Source organism: Scyliorhinus canicula, chromosome 1 (assembly GCF_902713615.1).
Source record: "Scyliorhinus canicula chromosome 1, sScyCan1.1, whole genome shotgun sequence".
NCBI lineage: Eukaryota > Metazoa > Chordata > Chondrichthyes > Carcharhiniformes > Scyliorhinidae > Scyliorhinus > Scyliorhinus canicula.
In genome coordinates, this window is record NC_052146.1 from 276561523 (window position 1) to 276581924 (window position 20402).

Below are 20402 nucleotides of genomic sequence, written 5' to 3' on the forward strand. Positions count from 1 at the left end.
GAACTGAAATAGGGTATCCGACGCTGTGAGGCACCAGTGCTAACCACTGTGCCACCCTATCCTCAGAAGTGCAGCACAAGAATATTGATGCAACAGCAAATCATTATCTGCTATCCCTCTTCAACATCCCTATAGTCCTCAAGGTGATCGACCACTCCCATCAGATTTCAATTCTTTTATTCCTGATTCCAGTTCAATATACCACAATGTAACTTATATCACCTGTAAAGTTATATCCTACTGTGCCTGTACAATATCACAGTGAACTCCAAGGTTCCATTCCTGACACTGTCCTTGTATTAATCCACAGATTGCTTCCCAGCATCATTATCCTAAAGCATAGGTTCATATTTCTTAGGTTAGCTGGCTCCACCATCATCCTCAATTTCATGATTGCTACTGTGCTGGCCAACCAATTAACACAAGGTATGAATGAGCCAAAAAACTCTTCACCTGGACACTAGCAGGAATAAAACCATCTTAGCCCCCAATTCCATCATTTTTCTCAGCAACTCACCAGACTGAACCAGTTAACTGTGCAATTTTAGTTTCCTGGTCAATCTAGAGTTAACTCCATATTAGCTTCCTTCCCAGAATTATTCATTTTCACATCCATCAGGTCACCACCACTCCTGAAGGTCCTCATCACATTCAGCCTAAATTTCTCCAATGCCACCTCTCTTGTTATATCGAAAATACATCAAAGAAATAAGTTATGTGGCACACTCGGCCTATGTCAATGTTTGAGTCTCTCCAGTTCGCTTTACCCGAGCTCCAGCCTCATTCAGAATCTCCGTTTCTGATCATGACCCCTAGTTTCCATGCCCCCAAAATAATGACTTAAAATTCCAGCCCTTGTCCACAAATCCCAAGAAAACTCTGGCACAACACATTCACCATAATCTACATTACATTTAGTGCACTGCACCATATTTCTCCAATGGCAGTAGAATCTTCCACCATCTAGCTTTTAAACTTAAATTTCCTCCAAAAATATATCTGCCTTCCTACATATTATTCAATTTCAAGAATTTCTCTGAAAAAAACATTCCTGCAATCACATAATAATAATAATCTTTATTATTGTCACAAGTAGGCTTACATTAACACTGCAATGAAGTTACTGTGAAAACCCCCTAGTTGCCACACTCTGGCACCTGTTCAGGTACACAAGAGGGGGAATTCAGAATGTCCAATTCACCTAACAGCACGTCTTTCAGGATGTTGGACATCCTCTCTTGCTATGATGTCATTTTCGATGATAAGAGCATTGTAATCTGGTACTGTAAAAGTCAGCAGCAGCCAAGAAGCACAGGTATCCCCTCTGCCTGCCTGTTTCTCTTAATAATAAAACAAAGTCAGTTTTTAAGTCCACTTACCTGTAATGTGGTTGCTGTACCAAACTGTTTAAATCTGGGGGAATAAAAAGTACAAAAAAGTTTTTTAAAAAGGTGCATGCACAGTTTTTTAAAAAACTTTTTTCCATACTTTTCATTTACCCAGATTTAACTTGATAGGAGCTATGGTCCCTATAACCCAGATTTAAGTCTGCTTCAGTTGTGGCAGAGGGGGCAGAATGGATGTGGCAATCAGGCTTGCTGTGGTTTTGTGGCCACTCTTCTTTACATTCTCTATTGGGGAACTGGCTTGGGCTACAAACATGGGCTTTTACTAACATGAAACAGAAATGACAAGCAACTGGTTTCAGAAGCAAAAAGTACACCATAAATACATAAGGATAAAATTTGATAACTTTAAGCTGATTCATCGGCATAATCACTTGGAGAAGTTATGTACACTTGAGCATTCTTGATTAACCATGGTATTAACTAACGATAATTTGGTTTCTGATATATCAAAAATAGTGAATTACCCTAGCCAGAATTTGGATATCAATAATGGATCTCTCCTCGATATAATTTTAAAAACGGAAACACCTAAAAGTAAGTCATACTAATGTTGAAGTTAATAGTATTCTTTGTAATTGGGATGCGGAATGATATCAAGACTCCTTTGAACAGTAATAAGTCTGTAGGTTGCACTTCTACACACAGAGAAAAAGTGCCCCCATTAAGAGAAAGACAACTTTTTCTCACTTGAACGTATAGCTAACCATTTTTAAAATTCCACGGATGCAAAATCGGTCATCGCAGGAGGAAACGACAATCTGGATAAAATTAACATGACGGTTCCCAAGATTACCATGTTTTGTGCTCATATAGCTCATCACTGAATTCCAGTTAGATTCAACATGTGGCACAGTATTCAACTGCAGCAGAACGAATATTGCCCCATACTGCATGATTTAACGTTACAAAAACACATTAGTTAAGAGCGACATAGGTGAAAACTAAGAGGCAAATGTGCATTTGTTGGGGTCAAGTACTAAAAAGTAGAGAATTAAACAAATTCTTGAAAAACAACTAAGTGTTGCACAAAATAACGAGTAAAAGTTATCAGTCTCTGTTATCAGCATTTTTGCCAGTGTAAATAAATCACAAAGGTAGATCATGAACACAGGAAAAGTACCCAAACAAAATATATCCTAGGAGAGGTAAAGTTGCCATAGTCCCAGATGACCACAGGCATCATTCTCCTTTGAGGAGGAGAGCTGACTGGTGGTGATTTAACCTGAGGATCACCACATCTCAGGCGAGGGGCAAAGTTGAGAAGGTGGGCCTTCGTGAATAGCCTCAGCCGGTACGGGAATTGAACCAATGCCGCTGGTCTCGCTCTGCATCACCAGCCAGCTATTTAGCCAACTGAGTAGGTCCCCACATATCCTGACATCCTAGGTACCATGATGACGATGGGACAGTACATGACAGTGAAATACAGGCAACATTTGTTTCTTGCTTCCATTATCAGGACTTCATGACTGTTGAAGAATGCTAATGAAGCAATTACATGGGCCATAAAAGTGGATGATAAGCCTTCAGAGTGAATTGGTTAATAAACAGATTCATGGGTTCGGATCCCGGCCTTGGGTCACTGTCGGTGAGGAGTTTGCACATTCTCCCCATGTCTGCGTGGGTTTCGCCCCCACAACCCAAAGATGTGCAGGTTAGGTGGATTGGCCACGTTAAATTGCCCCTTAATTGGAAAAAATAATTGGGTACTCTAAATTTATTTTTAAAAATAAACAGATTCAAACTTTTGGCTGTTTACCTCAAGGGCAATGAAGGGTGGGCAATAAATGCTAGTCTTGCCAATGACACCCATATCCCATGAACAAGTAAATAAAATATTAGGATAATGCAAAGAATTGAAAATTCAATCATGAAGTACAATTACAAATTCTGAATAGCCAACTAAACGGGTTAACTCCTTAAAGATGACGCGGAAACTAAATGAACAGCATTTCTTGATCCATGTATTCCGAGCAAAGCTTGCTAGAAAATACTGCCAGTGCTTACACAAGATGTGTTTGCTAAATTGAACGCATCCAGTATATTTCAGCAAAGGCAATTGTATCTTGGAAACTCATACCCGTGTACCTCAATGCATACTTTCCATACCATTCTTTATTCAATGTTTAAACATATAGTTGCAGCTGATACAGCCACAGACAACATTACTGTTTAGGAATCTATTCAGCAGGAACATACCAGACTTGAGCACATGCTAACAGACAAAGAAAGACTTGCATTTCCATGCTGTCTTACCACATCCAAACGAATTCTCAAAAGGTTGCTTATGAAATGCAGTCACTAAAGCAAATCTATGCTGTGAATTCATTCACTTCAGGAGACTACTGGAATCTAACAAGGATATGAAGTCATTTTTAAGCATGTACAATCATTAAGAGGGAAAAGAAAGCTTTAATATAATGGAAAAGTAAATTGTTGAGGTAGGTACATGCCAATCTTCCAGGTCAGTAGCTCAAGAAAGCTATGGTTCCATGGGCAGGAAAAGAATATTGGACATGTTGAAAGGTTAATGTTTATAATAATAATATTTATTAGTGTCACAAGTAGGCCTATATTTACACTGCAATGAAGTTACTGTGAAAATCCCCTAGTCGCCACACTACGGCGCCTGTTCAGAGTACACAGAGGAGAATTCAGAATGTCCACATTACCTAACAGCACACCTTTCGGGACTTGTGGGAGGAAACCGGGGCACCCGGAGGAAACCCACACAGACACAGGGAGAACGTGCAGACTCCGCACAGACAGTGACCCAAGCCGGGAATCGAACCTGGGTCCCTGGCACTGTGAAGCAACAGTGCCAACCAGTGTTATGAATGAAATATTAAAAATATACTTTTTAAGGATATGAAAAATCCTAGACTTTGGGGGATCATAAAGAACTATAAGGGAAAGCACAAACTTATGCTATAATAGGCTAGGTGCTACAGTGCTCCACCAAGGACGGGAAAACAACATCCTATACAGCTGGCTCAAATAATTCACATAACACACATGCCTGGAAAATAGCCAAAACTACTTAAAAGCCACAAAAATAGATAGTTCCAATGAAGAAAATAAAAATATTTCCTGTCAAGCATGGTAGTAACACAACCACTGCCGCAAAGAGAAACTTAGCACGTATGATAGGGGATTTGAAATGACAAATATGAAAATTCTCCAAGGGACTACACAAAATAAATAGCAAACAAAGACTTGAAGGAAGTTTTAAACTGCAATAATTAGCAGTTGAATTCTCAGCCAACAAGTATTAGCTTTCAACACTCAGATTCTACACAACTGATTGTTAAAGAAAATTCACACAGAACATATTAGAATAGAAAACCAGGAAGCTTGAAGCAACACAAACGGAATAAAAGCTTTCTAGTAAAATCTTCATTTACCACCAACAATATGATCAGACCAACCTTAATTCAATTACAAGATCATAACAGAAAGTTGCTTCAGAACTTTAAAACTAAATTAAGCATTTTTGACAGCTGCAGACTATTATTCTAATTATAATGACGCCGATCCTGTTTGACATAATAATCGCTTATTGTCACAAGTAGGCTTCAATGAAGTTACTGTGAAAAGTCCCTAGTCGCCACATTCCGGAAGTCAGTTTTTCAAGCAATTATGTTTTTACTCTCTACAAATGGTGCACCAGAAGGAGACTCCAGAGATTGTAGATATCTGTTCTGGTGGCAAGGAATTTTAAGTCTGCAGAAGAATGGAATTCTGAAGTGTACTATTTCGAACTAGTATACAAAAATCAAACTGTCGCATACAGGAAACGATAGCACAGCATCGCGAGGAAACTTAGCGACAGTGGTAAACATCCCATGCTAACATACCCTGAGGAGAACAGTTCTTCTAGTTAAAGATCTGATGAATTGTCACATCCCAGCCCGAACACTGTATTAAACCATAATGCAGCAATTACCCGCCCATTCATTAACTACCAAATTCTTATTGAAAGTAGTAAGAGTTACCATGCCATGATCAAATGTGAAGACCCCAACATCACGCCCATGGTGAATTTGATTTCTCCTGATGATAGGATTTCCATGGTTTTTTACCCAGATTCCAGCAAGAGCATTGTTTGAAATCTCATTGTCCTCATAAATTCCCTATGAAATAAAAAGATTATACTAAGCTATGGGCAAAAAATAAAATTGTTAAAAGAGTGACTTGAATATTGGATTATCATACCTGTGCATGATCTGTTATATATAACCCAACATTTTCACAATCACTAATGTTGCAGTGTTTGATAGTAGGGGATGCTCCCTGGCCACTGACACACACAGCAGAGCCAACTGTAACAAAGAATTGTACAATAAATCAATTTATACTATTTCAAAAGGAGTGAATGATTTTTGGAACCAATAGAGGCATTAACTTCCGGTACCATATAAAAGTTAAATCCATTCCTTTTTGGTTTTCTGAAAATACATATGTGCTTCATATTCAACAAAGTGCATAGTGCCTTCAACATACAAAAACATCCCAAGATACTTCACAGGGGGTTAAATCAAAACAATGAGCTAAAGGAGGAGATTTTAGATGGGGTAATCAAAAGTTCCAAAAAGATAAATTTTAATGAGGGTTACAAGGAGGAATGAGAGAAATTCTGCAGATAGGGCTTATGCGGGCGAAGGCATGGCGACTAATGGTTTGGAGGTGGGGGGGGGGGTGGAGACAGGGAAGACACAATAGACTAGTCAGAGGATGAAGCCTTGGTAAAGTTGAGACAAGAAGAATATTAGGGTTTAAATTCATAATTAAAATTTTTTAATCTGAGACACTGGGGTCCTGAAGCAAATGTAGGTTAGGTTTGACAGAGGAGAATAGAATACAGGCAGCAGAGTTTTGTGTGAACTTTTAGGGAGGACGAGATTTGGACAAAGCTCGAGGGCATTGGAACACTCAAGTTCATAGTTCAGGGTTTAAATGGGTTGAGTTTAAATGGGGGAAGACGATGAACCGTCTGGATTATCAAATGGGTTCTGTGAAGAAGCCAGCAGATCTGGATTTCCTGAGTACAATACATCAAATTTTAATTAAAATAAAGTCAGCACTAACTTGCAAGAGATAGGCACACTTTCTGAAGTATAGTAACAAAAGAACAAGCTGCAGTGATATCCATGATAGTGTACTCAAAACTAGTGGCCTGGTGAAACAGAGCTTTGATTTAGTCCCCCCCCCCCCTCCCCTCCCACCCAAACGTTACTTTCTTTAAGTAATAAATAGTTAGTAGCTTACAACAGCCCAAACTACAGAATCGCAAATTCTTTGATCTTCACTGCGCCATTAAGGAAAGGCAATAATAAACAGGTCGGTCGGGTGTTTGTTCAGAATGATGGGAAAGGAACAAAAACTCAGGATAGATCACTCAGACCCATCCCCCCCCCCCCCCCCCCCCCCCCCCCCCCCATAAAACATCTTCATGGCACCTATTGCATCCTATTAACTGTGGCTAATCAAGTCTATGCTGAAGGGAGATTTGGCCTGGGGGGGGGGGGGGGCGCAGAGAATGGGAGCATGAGGGAGAGACGGGGGGGGGGGGGGAGGGGGGGAAGGGGGAGAGAACAGAATGAGAGAGGAAATGAAATTATAAAGATAACTATTTCAATTAAATCACCAAACTTCCAAATATTTTGCAGAGCAGGCAATTTAAAAAAAAAAAATAATTTAGGGTACCCAATTATTTTTTTCCAATTAAGGGGCAATTTAGAGTTGCCAATCCACCTATCCTGCACATCTTTTTGGGTTGTAGGGGCGAAACCCACGCAGACACAGGGAGAATGTGCAAACTCCACACGGACAGTCACCCAGGGCCAAGATTCGAACCCGGGTCGTCAGTGCCGTAGGCAACACTGCTAACCACTGTGCCACCGTGCTAGAGCAGGCAATTTAATAGCTCTTCAGATAGCAGAGACCTGAAAGCTTGCCCAGAGAGAATCTGTGAGGAGAGGTGATCACAGAATCACAGGCAACTTCAGACAACTCCATAGTTTCATTAATGTCTTCTTTTCAGAGTCACGGATGCTTGAATTAAAACAGAGGGGAAAAAATGTCTGCCCATTTTTCCTTAGCTAGGATTCTTTCCCTAGCAGAAGACGAAAACAACAATGAATTACATAATAGAGGGGGATAGGAGCCCAAACTTTCCCTGTTCATGCCCCAAGAACACAAAACAGCTAGTTCAGGCTATTTCTCTTCTCCATCACGCCAAACACCATCATCCACCTGAATGAAATGAAAAACAAACAGCAAAACAGGTGCAGGTAATGCAAATTATGCAGAGAAGGGGTAGACACAAAATCAGAATAGGGCAGCAGGAGCATAAAGATGTAAAACAGGCAAGAACCACATCACATCCTCCAGTTTACCATGTGTTATCACATTAAAATTAAAACCAATACGCATCAGTTCAACCATTTTACAACAGTGTGCATTTATTAATAGCATCTTTAACATAGTAAAATGTCCCAAGGTATTTCACATGGGCTAGTCACTAACAAACCAATATAACTTCACACAAAATACCAAGGCTACAATAACTTATCAAGCACGTAGCCTCAGTAGGTTAAACCATGTTACCAAAGGCGACACTTACCTGTGCACGTACTACGAATGATACAATGATCTATTATTGGACTGCAATTTACTGTGATCTCTAAACAGTGGTGTGCATTATGGTGCTGGGCTGATTTATCATCAGGGTTAAACTAGAAGGAAGAAACACAAAAGATATTGCTTACAGATTTCACAGGTTGTTAAAAATAGCTTTGCCAAATGATTGTAAGCTCAAAATGCTAAGAGAACTTACCCGAATTGTCATATATCCAACATAGGCATCCTCAGAACCTTCCATAAATACAAAGGTAGAATCCCTAGTGTTTTCAATGATGACCTTATCTGCAACTTTTCCTGGTGCTGTAAGTGTACATTAAAAATATTTTAAGCAAACCAACTTAGCTCAACATTTCTGATCAATTGTCTTTTAAGTACATAATATGAAGACTTATTTTCCAAATCAAATCATTTCATAAATTATAGTCTCAGTAGAGACCAGTAACATTTTTTTCTGAACACCCAGCTAGTTACCAAAACAATAAATCTGCATGGTTCAAAATTATAAAACTTTCCTCTGTGAAAATCAAAGGACATAACTCTCTCTCCGGCAGTCACTCGCTAACGATTTTGACTATCCACCAAAGAAACTCTGTTACTGGTCATGGGTTCTGGCATGGCTGATGAGCTCGATCCTAGAGCTGCATCTTCGACCGCATATCTGCAGGTGTTTCCGGGAGGTGGGAGCGGTCCTTGAACTCTATAATCGCTTGTATTCCTTTCTCAAGCTCCTTATCCAGGCCTTCTCTTGACATTGGGTATCCTCGAAGAAACGTGCCCCTTCAATCAGGAGGTTCCTCCAATTAGGCCTCCTCTGAGGAAGGATCTCCCAGGCAGACGTCCATGTTGCATTTCTTGAGATAAGCCTTCAGGGTGTCTTTAAAGCCTCCTGTTATTCAGAAGCCTTCCTTGAGCTGGGCAGCCAGGACTCTGACAAGGTAACCCCAGTGGAGTTGGTTTTGGATGATCATGGCCTCGATGCTGGTACTCTTGGCTTCTTCAAGGACACGGATGTTAGTATGCCTGTCCTCCCAGCTGATGCAAAGAATCCCTCTCAAGACAGCGATGTCAGTGACGTTTTCGTCTTGGATTTCAACCAGTTGTATTGAAACGTTTTCAATTTCAACTGGTTGGGGTTGAAAGGCTTTCCATCCATCTTGCAGACTATGTCCACTCCACTGGAAAGCTTGCTCTTCACAAGGTGAAGGACAGTGACGATGACGGGTGGAAGCAGTGACGTATACCCCTGCTTGGTTCCCGTCTTGATCTTGAAGGCGTATGTCTTATTTCCGGTGAGGACTGTCGCTGGCATCTTGTCGTGGAGTCCGAGGATGTTGACAAATTTCTCTGGATAGCCGCCCTTTGACAACGTCCTCCATAGTACTTCCAAATTGACTGAGTTAAAAGCTTTGGTGAGAACAATGAAGGCCATGTAGAGTGGTTGATGTTGCTCCTGGCATTTCTCTTGTTATGAGCATTGAAAATCATGTCTGCTGTTCCAGTTTGGTCGGAAGCCACACTGGCTTTCTGGAAGGACTTCTTCAGAGACTGGACAGCTAACGAGGATTCGGGTGATGATCTTCCCAGCCATGGAGAGTAGGGAGATTCCTTGGTAGTTCCCAGAGTCCGCTTTGTCTCCTTTCTTGATGATGGTGGGAATGACGGTATCTTCTCTGCCCCAGATTGTCAGCAACAGCTGATGGCGATGTCAGCAACAACTGATGGAGATGATAGGTGATCTTCTCCTCCAAGTTTGAACATCTCCACTGGGGTCCTATCTACTCCTGCGGACTTTTCCATTCTTCATGTGTTTAATGGCGGATTCGACTCCATCCACACTTGGTGGGAGTCCACGATCATCACGGTTTAAGAGTTCTTTGAAGTTTTATCACCATCGAAGGCTCATGTTTTCTTGCCACACAAGAGGGTTAAGTCCTCAGGCCCACAGATTTGAGGTCTAAGGATTGGCTCCATATATTGGCATGGTAGCACTGAAGCAACCCACTGTGCCATACTAGTCAGCAAGGAGCTGTAGCTCCTTTGGTTTGTCAGTCCACCATTGGTTCTTGATTTCCTCAGTTCTTTTTCTACCTTTGCCTTGGCTAGGTGATTAACTCTCCTCTTTGTCTTGCTGGTTATGCCGTTTTGCCAGACGTGGCGAGCTTTCATCTTCTTGTCGATGACATCTTGGATGGTGTGGTCGTTCTAGTCAAACCAGTCTTGGTGTTTCCTGGTTTTGCAGCCGGTTTCTTTGCAGCTTGGGATGATAGCTGTCTTCAGCTTTGCCCTGTTTATCTCCACTCCATCAGACTGAACAGTGAAGATTTCGGAGATCTTGTTGAAAATACACTAACATATTTGGCTCTTGAAAACTCTCAATGTTGATCTTTTTCGGAGCTGTTTCTTCATCTGCCACTGCTTCTGGCGAAGTTTGATGAACATGGAAGAATGAATGAGCCGGTGGTCTATCCAGCAGCCACCGGTCACCGCTTTGGTGATGGGAGTGATGTCTTACAGCATTAATTATCCAAAATTAATACGGTTGTATCATGTTAAACTGGATATTGTATGCGGGATCTGTGCACAGTTTCTTTATCCTTTTCGATCCTGGGATGTGGGGGTAGGGGAGAGATGAGCAGAGACAGTAGTGGAGGGTGTGAGTGATAAAGTCAGTTTTGCCCTCGCTATACATATGTTCGATGAAGGTCCCCCTCTAGTCAGATCTAATACTTTTGGTTGTGCTCATTCTTCTTCGGGCTCAGGCGAACTATGTTGAGGACAGTGGTTTATCTTTTTTAGTGCGGAGTTGGTCAGTTGTCCCGAACTGAGTTGTTCTGCTGTCAGAACTTTTATGGAGAGGTTGGGCTTAGAATCCTTGGTTTTTGGTGGTAGGTGATGTGTCTTGTGGGGCTGTCCCTCTTGGGAGGGATGCTTTAGATGCCATGTTTTGCATGGAACTGGATAGGCCTAGCCTCGGGGGAGGGGAATATCCTTTGTGGGCCTTGGTGACACGGACAAAGAGATATCAACTCTGGGGTGGCCAAATATTTTCTTGGTTTTGATAGTTTTAGTGGTCAACGGTCAATAGGGCAGATGTGCTGGGAATTCTTACCCCTAGCTAGAGAGTCTACAACAAGGGTCATAACCCAAGAAAAGGGTCAGTTATGGAGGAATGAGAGGAGGAGGAATTTCTTTACTCAGAGGGTTATGAATCTCTGGAATTCTCTACCCCCAGGGGACTGTAGATGCACAGAGTCTATCTAAGGTTGAGATCAATAGATTTTGAGCCTAAATGGCATCAACAGATGTGAAACAAAGTTGGAAAGCGGACTTGGAGAAGTTAGCCATAATCTTATTCAATGGTAAAGCAGCCTCTATGAACGATAACATCCCTGTATCTGACTCGAGCACAGAAGACTGGAAACAGTTCACCAGCATAACCTCACGACAGAGCTTGACATGCAATAGCTTTCAGGGCGGGAAAAGGAAGGAAATATGAGAACAAGACCAAAAATTAAAACCAGAGAACAAAATCATAATTTCCTCCATAACTTTACTGAGTGGAAGTTCAAAAGTGTTTGTGCATTGAATTACATTGCATGAAACTAATTTATCATATAGTACGGAACGGGGGATTTCAGAAGAGGAATTAACAAAAAATCCTAAATCCTGTAACTCCATAGAATGCTATTTTGCAGGGTTAATGCTCTGCATCGCCAATAGCATGGTTACAAAATTAAATCACAATTTCTTTATTTCAATTTATATTTACCTGCACCAATCATTGTAATAGGGGATTCAATATAAATCCACTCATCAGTGTATGTACCAGAGTGTACAAAGATAAGGCCGTCAAAGTGAGCTTCCTGAACACCTCCCAAGGCATCTTCAATTGTGTCATAATACTGTAGAGAAAATTAGCACAATTTAGTTAACCAAAGATTACAGCACACAATTGTGTAGATTGAATAAAAAGCAAAAGAGAATCCTTACCAACATATTTTCTCTTCCTTTATATCTTGCAGGGCTACTATAAAAGTGTTCTGCAAATCCAGGTTTTACATGTGCTCCTTTGTACTAAAATTGCAAGATAACAGGAAAAAAGTGAAATAATATATGGAAGCATTTCATTTTCTTTTTAAAAAAAAAAACAAACTTGATGAAATCAAATGCTTCAATTTAGTGGAATGTTATCATTGTGAATCACCGATGTGACAATCCTGGCAAAAAGAAGTGCACAACTGAAGGTTTTTAAATATTCAATATTTTGCCTCACAGTGCCGAGGTCCCAGGTTCGATCCTGACACTGGGTCACAGTCTGTGTGGAGTTTGCACATTCTCCCCGTTTTTGCGTGGGTTTCGTTCACACAACCCAAAGGTGTGCAGGGTGAGTGGATTGGCCAGGATAAATTGGTATATTTAAAAAAAAAGAAATAAAGCTGTTCAGTATGTCACTGACCAGCAGAGTTTCTTGGAGATTGGTTTTGATTTTCCTTCTGTGCTTACTATTCATAGAATCATAGCAGAGTACAAGACGACCATTCAGCCCACTCGCTCCTTTAAAAGAGCCAGTCAGTCAACTTCTGGTGGTGACCACGGAGTGAGCGGTCGCACATTTGGTGGCTTCAGCTCAAGGTGGATTTTTTTGGTCTTTTCACCGTTTGAGGGGCTAAACATTTGAAAGCAAGAGGAAGGTTTTGCTCCTCTGGTGTGGCTGGTGGATGGATCCATGGACCAGGAGTAGTGCAAGAAGAAAAGTGCTGATGGAGCAGGAGAGTCTGAAATTCGACCGAGAGCACAGGGCACTGATGATGAGGCCGCAGGCGGGTAAGCCACCGAGGGCAATGATGGTGCACCGCTTTCTGGAGAAGAAGATCCTTCGATGGGTGAGGCAGACCAGGAAATGTACCTGGGAAGGGAAAGAGCTGCGGGTGTACCAGGAATTGGGCAAAGAGGAGGGCCGGGTTTAACCGGGTCAAGGCTGCCCTTTTTAAAAAGGGGGTGAATTTTGAAGTAGAGTACCCGGCCTGTGGGTGACTTTCCAGAAGCGAGTATTATTCAGGCATTCTAGAGGTAGGCATTCCAGAGGAGGAGATGGGTTTGTGAGGGACAACGGACTCGGGAGGAGAGTGAGGTCTTTGGAGCTTTGTGTGTTCTTTATGGTGTGTTTTTTGGAGGGCAGGTTTTGTCATGAGGAAACAACGATGGTGAGTGCATCTTTTGTTACTCTTTAAGGATTCATGGTCAGGTGAAGGGGAAACTGGGACAGGTAGGGCGGTTAGAGGCCTTGAGCAGAGGTGAAGTGGGGTTGCCAAGAGGCAGGTGCACAGGGGAAGATGGTTCTTTGCTTGAGGGTGAGAGTCGGTGACGCGGGTGTGGTTCATGTGGCGCAGTTGGAAGGGGATTTAGGATGATGGACATCAGAGGGCAGGCCTAGAGGGTACGTATATTACGGTTACAGTACCGAGCTTGGACCGATCAAGTCCCAAGTCAGCAGCGGCTAAGGAGCTGAAGGGGTTTATGGAACACGGAAGGGGGGGTGGGGGTGTTTATGGAGGACACGGCGGGGGTGACCCGTGGACGTTTGGGAGACTGGGGGCAAAGGAGTTTTAACACTTCTCCCCTGTGCTCCGGGTGTACTACCAGACTGATCTTTTTTTCTGGTAAATAAGAGGCTCCAGCTGGAGTTTGGGCTAGTGCCTACGGGGAAGGCTATGGGGGAGTTACTGAGGGCCAGATGGGCAGTATACGAGTACAGGAAGAAGGTGAGCAGGATATTGGCCCATTAGTTGAGGAAGCAAGAGGCGGTGAGGGAAATTGGCCGAGTGAGGGATGATAAGAGTATGGTGGTGATGGACCAAGAGGAGGTGAATGGCATGTTTGAGACGTTTTAGAGAAGACTACATGAGTCTGAGCCCTGGCCAGGGGGGTCGGTATGGACGGGCTGGAGTTTCCCCACAGTAGGGGAGGAGCTTGATCAGGGACTGGGGTCCGAATTGGGCTGAGGGGCCGGGGCCAGACGGGTTCCCAGAGGAGTTTTATAAAAGGTTGGGGTTGGGCCTAGGGCCACTGCTGTTGAGGGTGCATAATGAAACAAGGATGCTGGCCCCTGCAAAATCAAGGACTGTGACCTGGGGATGATAGGCGAAGATCAAATGGGTTTTGTGAAGGGGAGGCAGTTGATGGTGAACGTGACGCGACTGTTTGATGTAATCCTCATACCTTTGGAGGGGCAGGAGGTGGAGGTAGTGGTGGCGATGGATGTGGAGAAGACGTTCGATCAGGTGGAATGGAAGGACCTGCTGGAGCAGTTCAGTTTGGGCAGGATTTATAAATTGGGCCCGGTTGCTGTACGAAGTGCCGGTTGCGAGTGAGCAGCAGAGCCGTGTGAGGTCTGGGTACTTCGGGCAACGAGGCTCTCCCCGTTGCTCTTCACCTTGGCGTAGTCGCTGAGAATGGCTCTTAGGGCATCGAGGGACTGAAGAGGGATTGAGCGGTGCGGGGGGCATCGGGCACAGGGTCTCTGTTTCAGACGAAACGTTGCTGTATATTTCAGACCGATTGGGCGATATCGGAGGCATCATGGGAATTTGAGAGGAATTTGGCCGTTTTGTGGGATACAAGTTGAATATGAGTAAGAGCAAGGTGTTCCCGACTGAGACTAGAGGGCAAGAAGGGAGGTTAGGGGATTTCCCATTAAGGGTGGTGGGGGTGAGCTTTAGATACTTGGGTATCCAGGTGACGCAGAGCTAGGCGCAGCTGCGCAAGTTGAACCTGGCTCAGCTAATGGAGCAGCTGAAAATTTCAAGAAGTGAGATGTGCTGCCGTTGTCTGTTCGTGTTCCAGAACCTCCCAATCTTCATCCCCAAGTCGCTTTTTTTTTATAAAGATCAATGCGCTGATCTCTAGATTTGTGGGGAGGGGATACCCTGTCCGTAAGAGGGCTTTCCTGGAGGAGGGGCGGGAGTGCTGGCGCTGCCAAACATGACTTACTACTGGGTGGCAAATATTGCTATGTTTAGGAAATGGGCCATGGGGGAGGGGTACGATGGATATGGCATGGTGTAGGGGAGAATATGTCTGAGGGCTTTGTTCTCGCCGGCAAGTACTCTGATCCCTTGGTGGTGTCAGTGGGCGATATTCGGGGTGTTGGAATATCTAGGAGTCCAGGATATGAGAGAAGCTGAAGTCTTGGTCTTTGCCTTCCTGATAGCCCGGAGATGCAATTTGCTCGGGTGGTGGGACTCGGAGTCGCCGAAAGCGGGGATGTGGGTGAGAAACCTGGTGGAATTCCTGAGGCTGGAGAAAGTCAAGTTAGTCTTGAAGGGGTCAGTGGATGGGTTCACCCCAAGTTGGAAGCCCTTTTGATTTCTTTAAAGAGATTTCAGAGGTCAGGAATAGGGTTTGGGTGGATGGGGTGGGGGGGAAAGAGATGGGAAAGGCGGGAAGCGAGAAAGTGGTGCTATTAGGTGGTGTGGGGGTGGTTATAATGTTTGCTTGTTCTTCTGCTTTGGTTTGTTTCTATGAAAATGCCTTAAATAAAATATTTTAAAAAAAGAGCCAATTCAGTCACACTTCCCTGCTATTTTTTTCTCCTTAAAATATTTATCAAATTCTCTTTTTGAAGGCAACTTATTGAATCTGTTTCCACCACATTATCAGGCAACACATTCCAAATATTAACTGCTCATTTAAAATGATTTTCATGCCACCACTGGTTCGTCTGCCAATCACCTAAAAATTATGCCTTCTTATTTTTGACCCTTCAGCCACTGAAAGTAGCTTCTCTTTATTTAACCGAATTGTACATGATATTAAATACCTGCTAAAGCTTTTCTCGACCTCCTTTGCTGAAAACAACTCTAATGTCTCAATCAATGCATGTAACTCTAACCACTTGCACTGAAGCCAGTCTAATAAATCCTCTGTAACCCTCTGAAATTGGTCAGAGTTGGTCACAACACTCAAGCTGGGCCTAAACTGGTGTTGAATACAAGTTTAGCATAACTTCCTGGCTTTTGTACTCTATGCCTCTACTTATAAAGCCCAGGACACTTAACTGGTTTGGTAACCCATCCTGCAATCTCCAAAGATTTAAGCACCAACCCCTTTCGGTCTCTGTTCTTGCACTCACTATCACAATATGTTAGCATGCATGGTCTCTCTTGATTCTTCCCACTAAAATGTATCACCTCACACTTTTCTCAATTTCGTGTCAAGTGTCCGCCCAGTCCACCAAGCGATATCCTCTTGAAGTCCATTACCATCTTCCCGATTGTTTACTACACTTCCGAGTTTCAGATCATCTGCAAACTTTAAAATTGTACCCTGGGACTTCCGCTGGCAGGAATGTGCCGAGCAGTCACACATCAGGTGGCTCTCCTCCAGAATATAATAAAATAGGAACTTTTGGACGAATTTAGCCTGAAAATTCAGGCTCATTCTACCCATAAACAAGAAAGGAAGAGGAACGGTACAGTAGGCCAGCAAATGGAACCTCACGGGGCCGCAGGGAATGTAGAAGAGGGGAAAAGAGGCAGCAGAGAAGGTAGAAGAGGGGGAAAAGGACAGGAACAGCGAGCGAGTCAGCGGAGTCCCTGGCCACTCCCGACCTGGACGACAACAACAACACCCCCCCCCCCCCCAGGAAAATATTCCTGACTAAGGAATTTACCGCAATGAGGGAGGCAATCAAGTTAGAGATCCAGGTGGCGGTCAAAGTGGCGATGATGGAGGCACTGGTTACCATGCAGAAGGCGATTGGCTGAATGGGGAAGAAGCTGGAAGCTCAAGGCAAGACGATCAAGGAACTTGAAAAGGTTTCAATGGACCAGAGCGACAGGATTGTTTTCCTGGAGGGCAACACAGTGGCACATCACGAGGACACGGGTTCGATCCCGGCCCCAGGTCATTGTCCGTATGAAATTTGCAGATTCCCCCAGTGTCTACGTGGGTTTCACCCCCCACAAGATGTGTAGGGTAGGTGGATTGGTCACACTAAATTGGAAATAAAGAATTGGGTACTCTAAATTTATTTTAAAAAGGGCAAGATAGGGCAGCACGGTGGCCTAGTGGTTAGCACAACCGCCTCACGGCGCTGAGGTCCCAGGTTCAATCCCGGTTCTGGGTCACTGTCCGTGTGGAGTTTGCACGTTCTCCCCGTGTCTGCGTGGGTTTCGCCCCCACAACCCAAAAATGTGCAGAGTAGGTGGATTGGCCACGCTAAATTGCCCCTTAATTGGAAAAAATAATTGGCTAATCTAAAATTAAAAAAAAAAAAAGGGCAAGATCACCACTGAATGGAGCACGGCAGAAGTGGGAGGAAGAACTAGCAACAGAAGTAGTGTGGGGGCTCTTGAGCAAAGCACTTATAGGGGCAATGCCACCTCCTCCTGCGCAAGGCCAAGCCTCATGCAGTTAAGTGATGCACAGAGCACATCCGACAAGAACCCAAAAGAGCAGGTTCTTCCTGGAGATGGAGAACAAATGTGAATGGTGCCAGGGTGACCCGGCCAACATGCTCACAGGTTTTTTTTTTTTATAGAACAGTACAGCACAGAACAGGCCCTTCGGCCCTCGATGTTGTGCCGAGCAATGATCTCCCTACTCAAACCCACGTATCCACCCTATACCCGTAACCCAACAACCCCCCCCTTAACCTTACTTTTTAGGACACTACGGGCAATTTAGCATGGCCAATCCACCTAACCCGCACATCTTTGGACTGTGGGAGGAAACCGGAGCACCCGGAGGAAACCCACGCACACACGGGGAGGACGTGCAGACTCCACACAGACAGTGACCCAGCCGGGAATCGAACCTGGGACCCTGGAGCTGTGAAGCATTTATGCTAACCACCATGCTACCGTGCTGCCTTCTGGGCATGCGCCAGGTTTGTCAGGTTCTGAACAGCCTTCCTCAAGGCGATGTCCAAAGTTGCGGGAATGAGGGTAGAGCGTGCCCGAGAGTGGCAGTCTTTGGGGTAGCAGACCAGCCAGAACTACATTTGGGGAAGAGGGTTGACACCCCTTTGCCTTTCCTCCCTAATTACACGCCAAAGAATCCTGCTCGGCTGGCGATCAGCAGCACCACCCACATCTGCAGACTGGCTGGCAGACCTATTGGAATTTCTCCATCCAAGGGTCAGACAATGGGTTCCACAAAGCGCTGGGTGCAATTCATCAGCCTGTTCCAGGACCTGTTTGAAGCCAACAACTGATAGAAAGGGAGGAGGGGGAGGAGAGACGCATAGGAACCACGAGAGCCACAGAAAGCAGACAGGAAGGGGTGCGCAATGTGGGAGAGACCCAAGGAAACGTCAAGAGGGTACTCAGGAAGACACTGATGCGGGAGCAAAAGTGCCCCCAACAAAACTATAACAACAAAATGAGTGACAAATAAACAATCTTTGGTGGAGGAAAGGGCCTAAGACAGGGCCCGGAAATAGTAGAAAGGGGGAGGTTGCCAAAAAGGAACAGCATGTAAATTGTAAATAACAATTTCAATCATCTCCTGTACAATGTAAAATCATAAACATCAATAAAAACCCATCTGGTTCAAAAACAAATTGTACCCTATACATCCTAAATGAATCCAAATCATTACTCGGAGGAGGGAGTAGGGCCCATTTGGGACCAAAGGGGCAATCTGCGGGTGGAGCCAGAGGACATTGACAGGTTTTGAATAAATACTTCACATCTGTCTTGACTCACGAGAATGAGGAGGTCATTATGGAACTCGGGGAGAGAGCTCGAGGTTCTTGAGCAAATTGTCATAGGGAGTGACAAGGTATTGGAGGGCTTAAAAGTAGACAAACCTCCAGGTCCAGATGAAGTGTGTCGCAGGCTGCTGTGGTAGGGAAGGGAGAAGACTGCTGGGCCTCTGACCCAATTTTTTATTCCATTCTGGCCACAGGAGAGGGGCCAGAGGACTGGAGAACAGCTAATGTGGTCCCACTATTTAAGCAAGGTTGCAGAGACAAGCCAGGGAACTACAGACCAGCGAGTCTCACGTCAGTGGTTGGGAAACTACTGAAGATTCTGAAGGAGAGAATCCATCTCCACTTGGAGAGGTAAGATTTGATCAGGGATAGTCAGCATGGCTTTGTCAGAGGAAGTTCACGCCTAACAAATTTGATTGAACTTTTGGAGCATGTAACCAAGTGCATAAATGAGGGTAGTGCAGTTGATGTGGTGTACATGGATTTCAGCAAAGCCTTTGACAAGGTCCCACATGGGAGAATTATGAAGGTAACCGGACAAGGGATACAGGGTGATTTGATACAGTAGATTCATAATTGGCTTAGCGGTAGGAAACAGAGGGTGATGATAGACGGCTGCTTTAGTGACTGGAAGCCAGTGTCCAGTGGCATACCACAGGGATCTATGCTGGGCCTCCTATTGTTTGTCATTTATATAAATGACACAGATGACTGTGTGGGGGATCAGATCGATAGATTTTGGGGCTGACACAAAGATTAGCCAGGTTATTAACAGTGAGGTTGAGTGTCGTGGGTTACAGGAAGATACAGACGGGATGATCAAATGGGCGGATAAGTTGTAGAGTGAATTTCACCCTGAAAAGTGTGAGGCGATACATTTTGGAAGGAGTAATTTGACAAGGATGTTCACTATGAAAAGTCTGACACTGGGAAGTTCTGAAGAACAAAGGGATCTTGGTGCGTTTGTCCATAGATCTCTGAAGGTAGATGGGGAGATTAATAGGGTGATGAAAAAGGCAAATGGGACACTTGTGTTTATAAATCGGGGCATAGATTATAAAAACGGAGGTCATGGTGGAGCTGTATACAACTTTGGTGATGCTGATGCCACAGCTGGAATTCGGTGTACAATTCTGGTTGCCACATTATAGGAAGGATGTAATTGCACTGGAGAGGGTGCAGAAAAAATTCACCAGAATGTTGCCTGGGATGAAGGACGGCTCGGTAGCATAGTGGTTAGCACCGTTGCTTCACAGCGCCAGGGATACGGTTTCAATTCCCGGCTTGGGTCACTATCTGTCCAGAGTCTGCACGTTCTCCCCGTGTCTGTGTGGGTCTCCCCCGGGAGCTCCGGTTTCCTCCCGCAAGTCCCAAAAGACGTGCTGTTAGGTGAATTAGGCATTCTGAATTCTCCCTCAGTGTACCCGAACAGGCGCCAGAATGTGATGACTAGGGGCTTTTCACAGTAACTTCATTGCAGTGTTAATGTAAACCTACTTATGACGCTAATAAAGATTATTTAAGTTAGAAAGAGAGGTTGGATAGGCTTGGGTTGTTTTCTCTGGAGCAGAGAAGCCCAAGGGGTGACCTGATTGAGGTGTACAAGATTATCAGGGCCATGGAGAGGGTGG

General features: G+C 44.1%; 1 protein-coding gene across 2 annotated transcripts in view; it reads right to left on the bottom strand.

The window, feature by feature from the left end:
• The window catches only part of LOC119974653 (F-box only protein 11), a 194856-nt gene that overhangs the window by 50402 nt on the left and 124052 nt on the right, over nucleotides 1–20402 (bottom strand). The window contains exons 6-11 of one of the 2 annotated variants that reach the window (XM_038813727.1): nucleotides 12045–12128; nucleotides 11824–11956; nucleotides 8248–8354; nucleotides 8035–8146; nucleotides 5625–5731; nucleotides 5405–5542 (exon numbers count right to left, since the gene is read on the bottom strand). In XM_038813727.1, coding sequence (XP_038669655.1) covers nucleotides 5405–5542; nucleotides 5625–5731; nucleotides 8035–8146; nucleotides 8248–8354; nucleotides 11824–11956; nucleotides 12045–12128 — 681 coding nt within the window. The remainder of the gene's footprint in view (nucleotides 1–5404; nucleotides 5543–5624; nucleotides 5732–8034; nucleotides 8147–8247; nucleotides 8355–11823; nucleotides 11957–12044; nucleotides 12129–20402) is intronic. The other variant, XM_038813736.1, reaches the window with a different exon arrangement.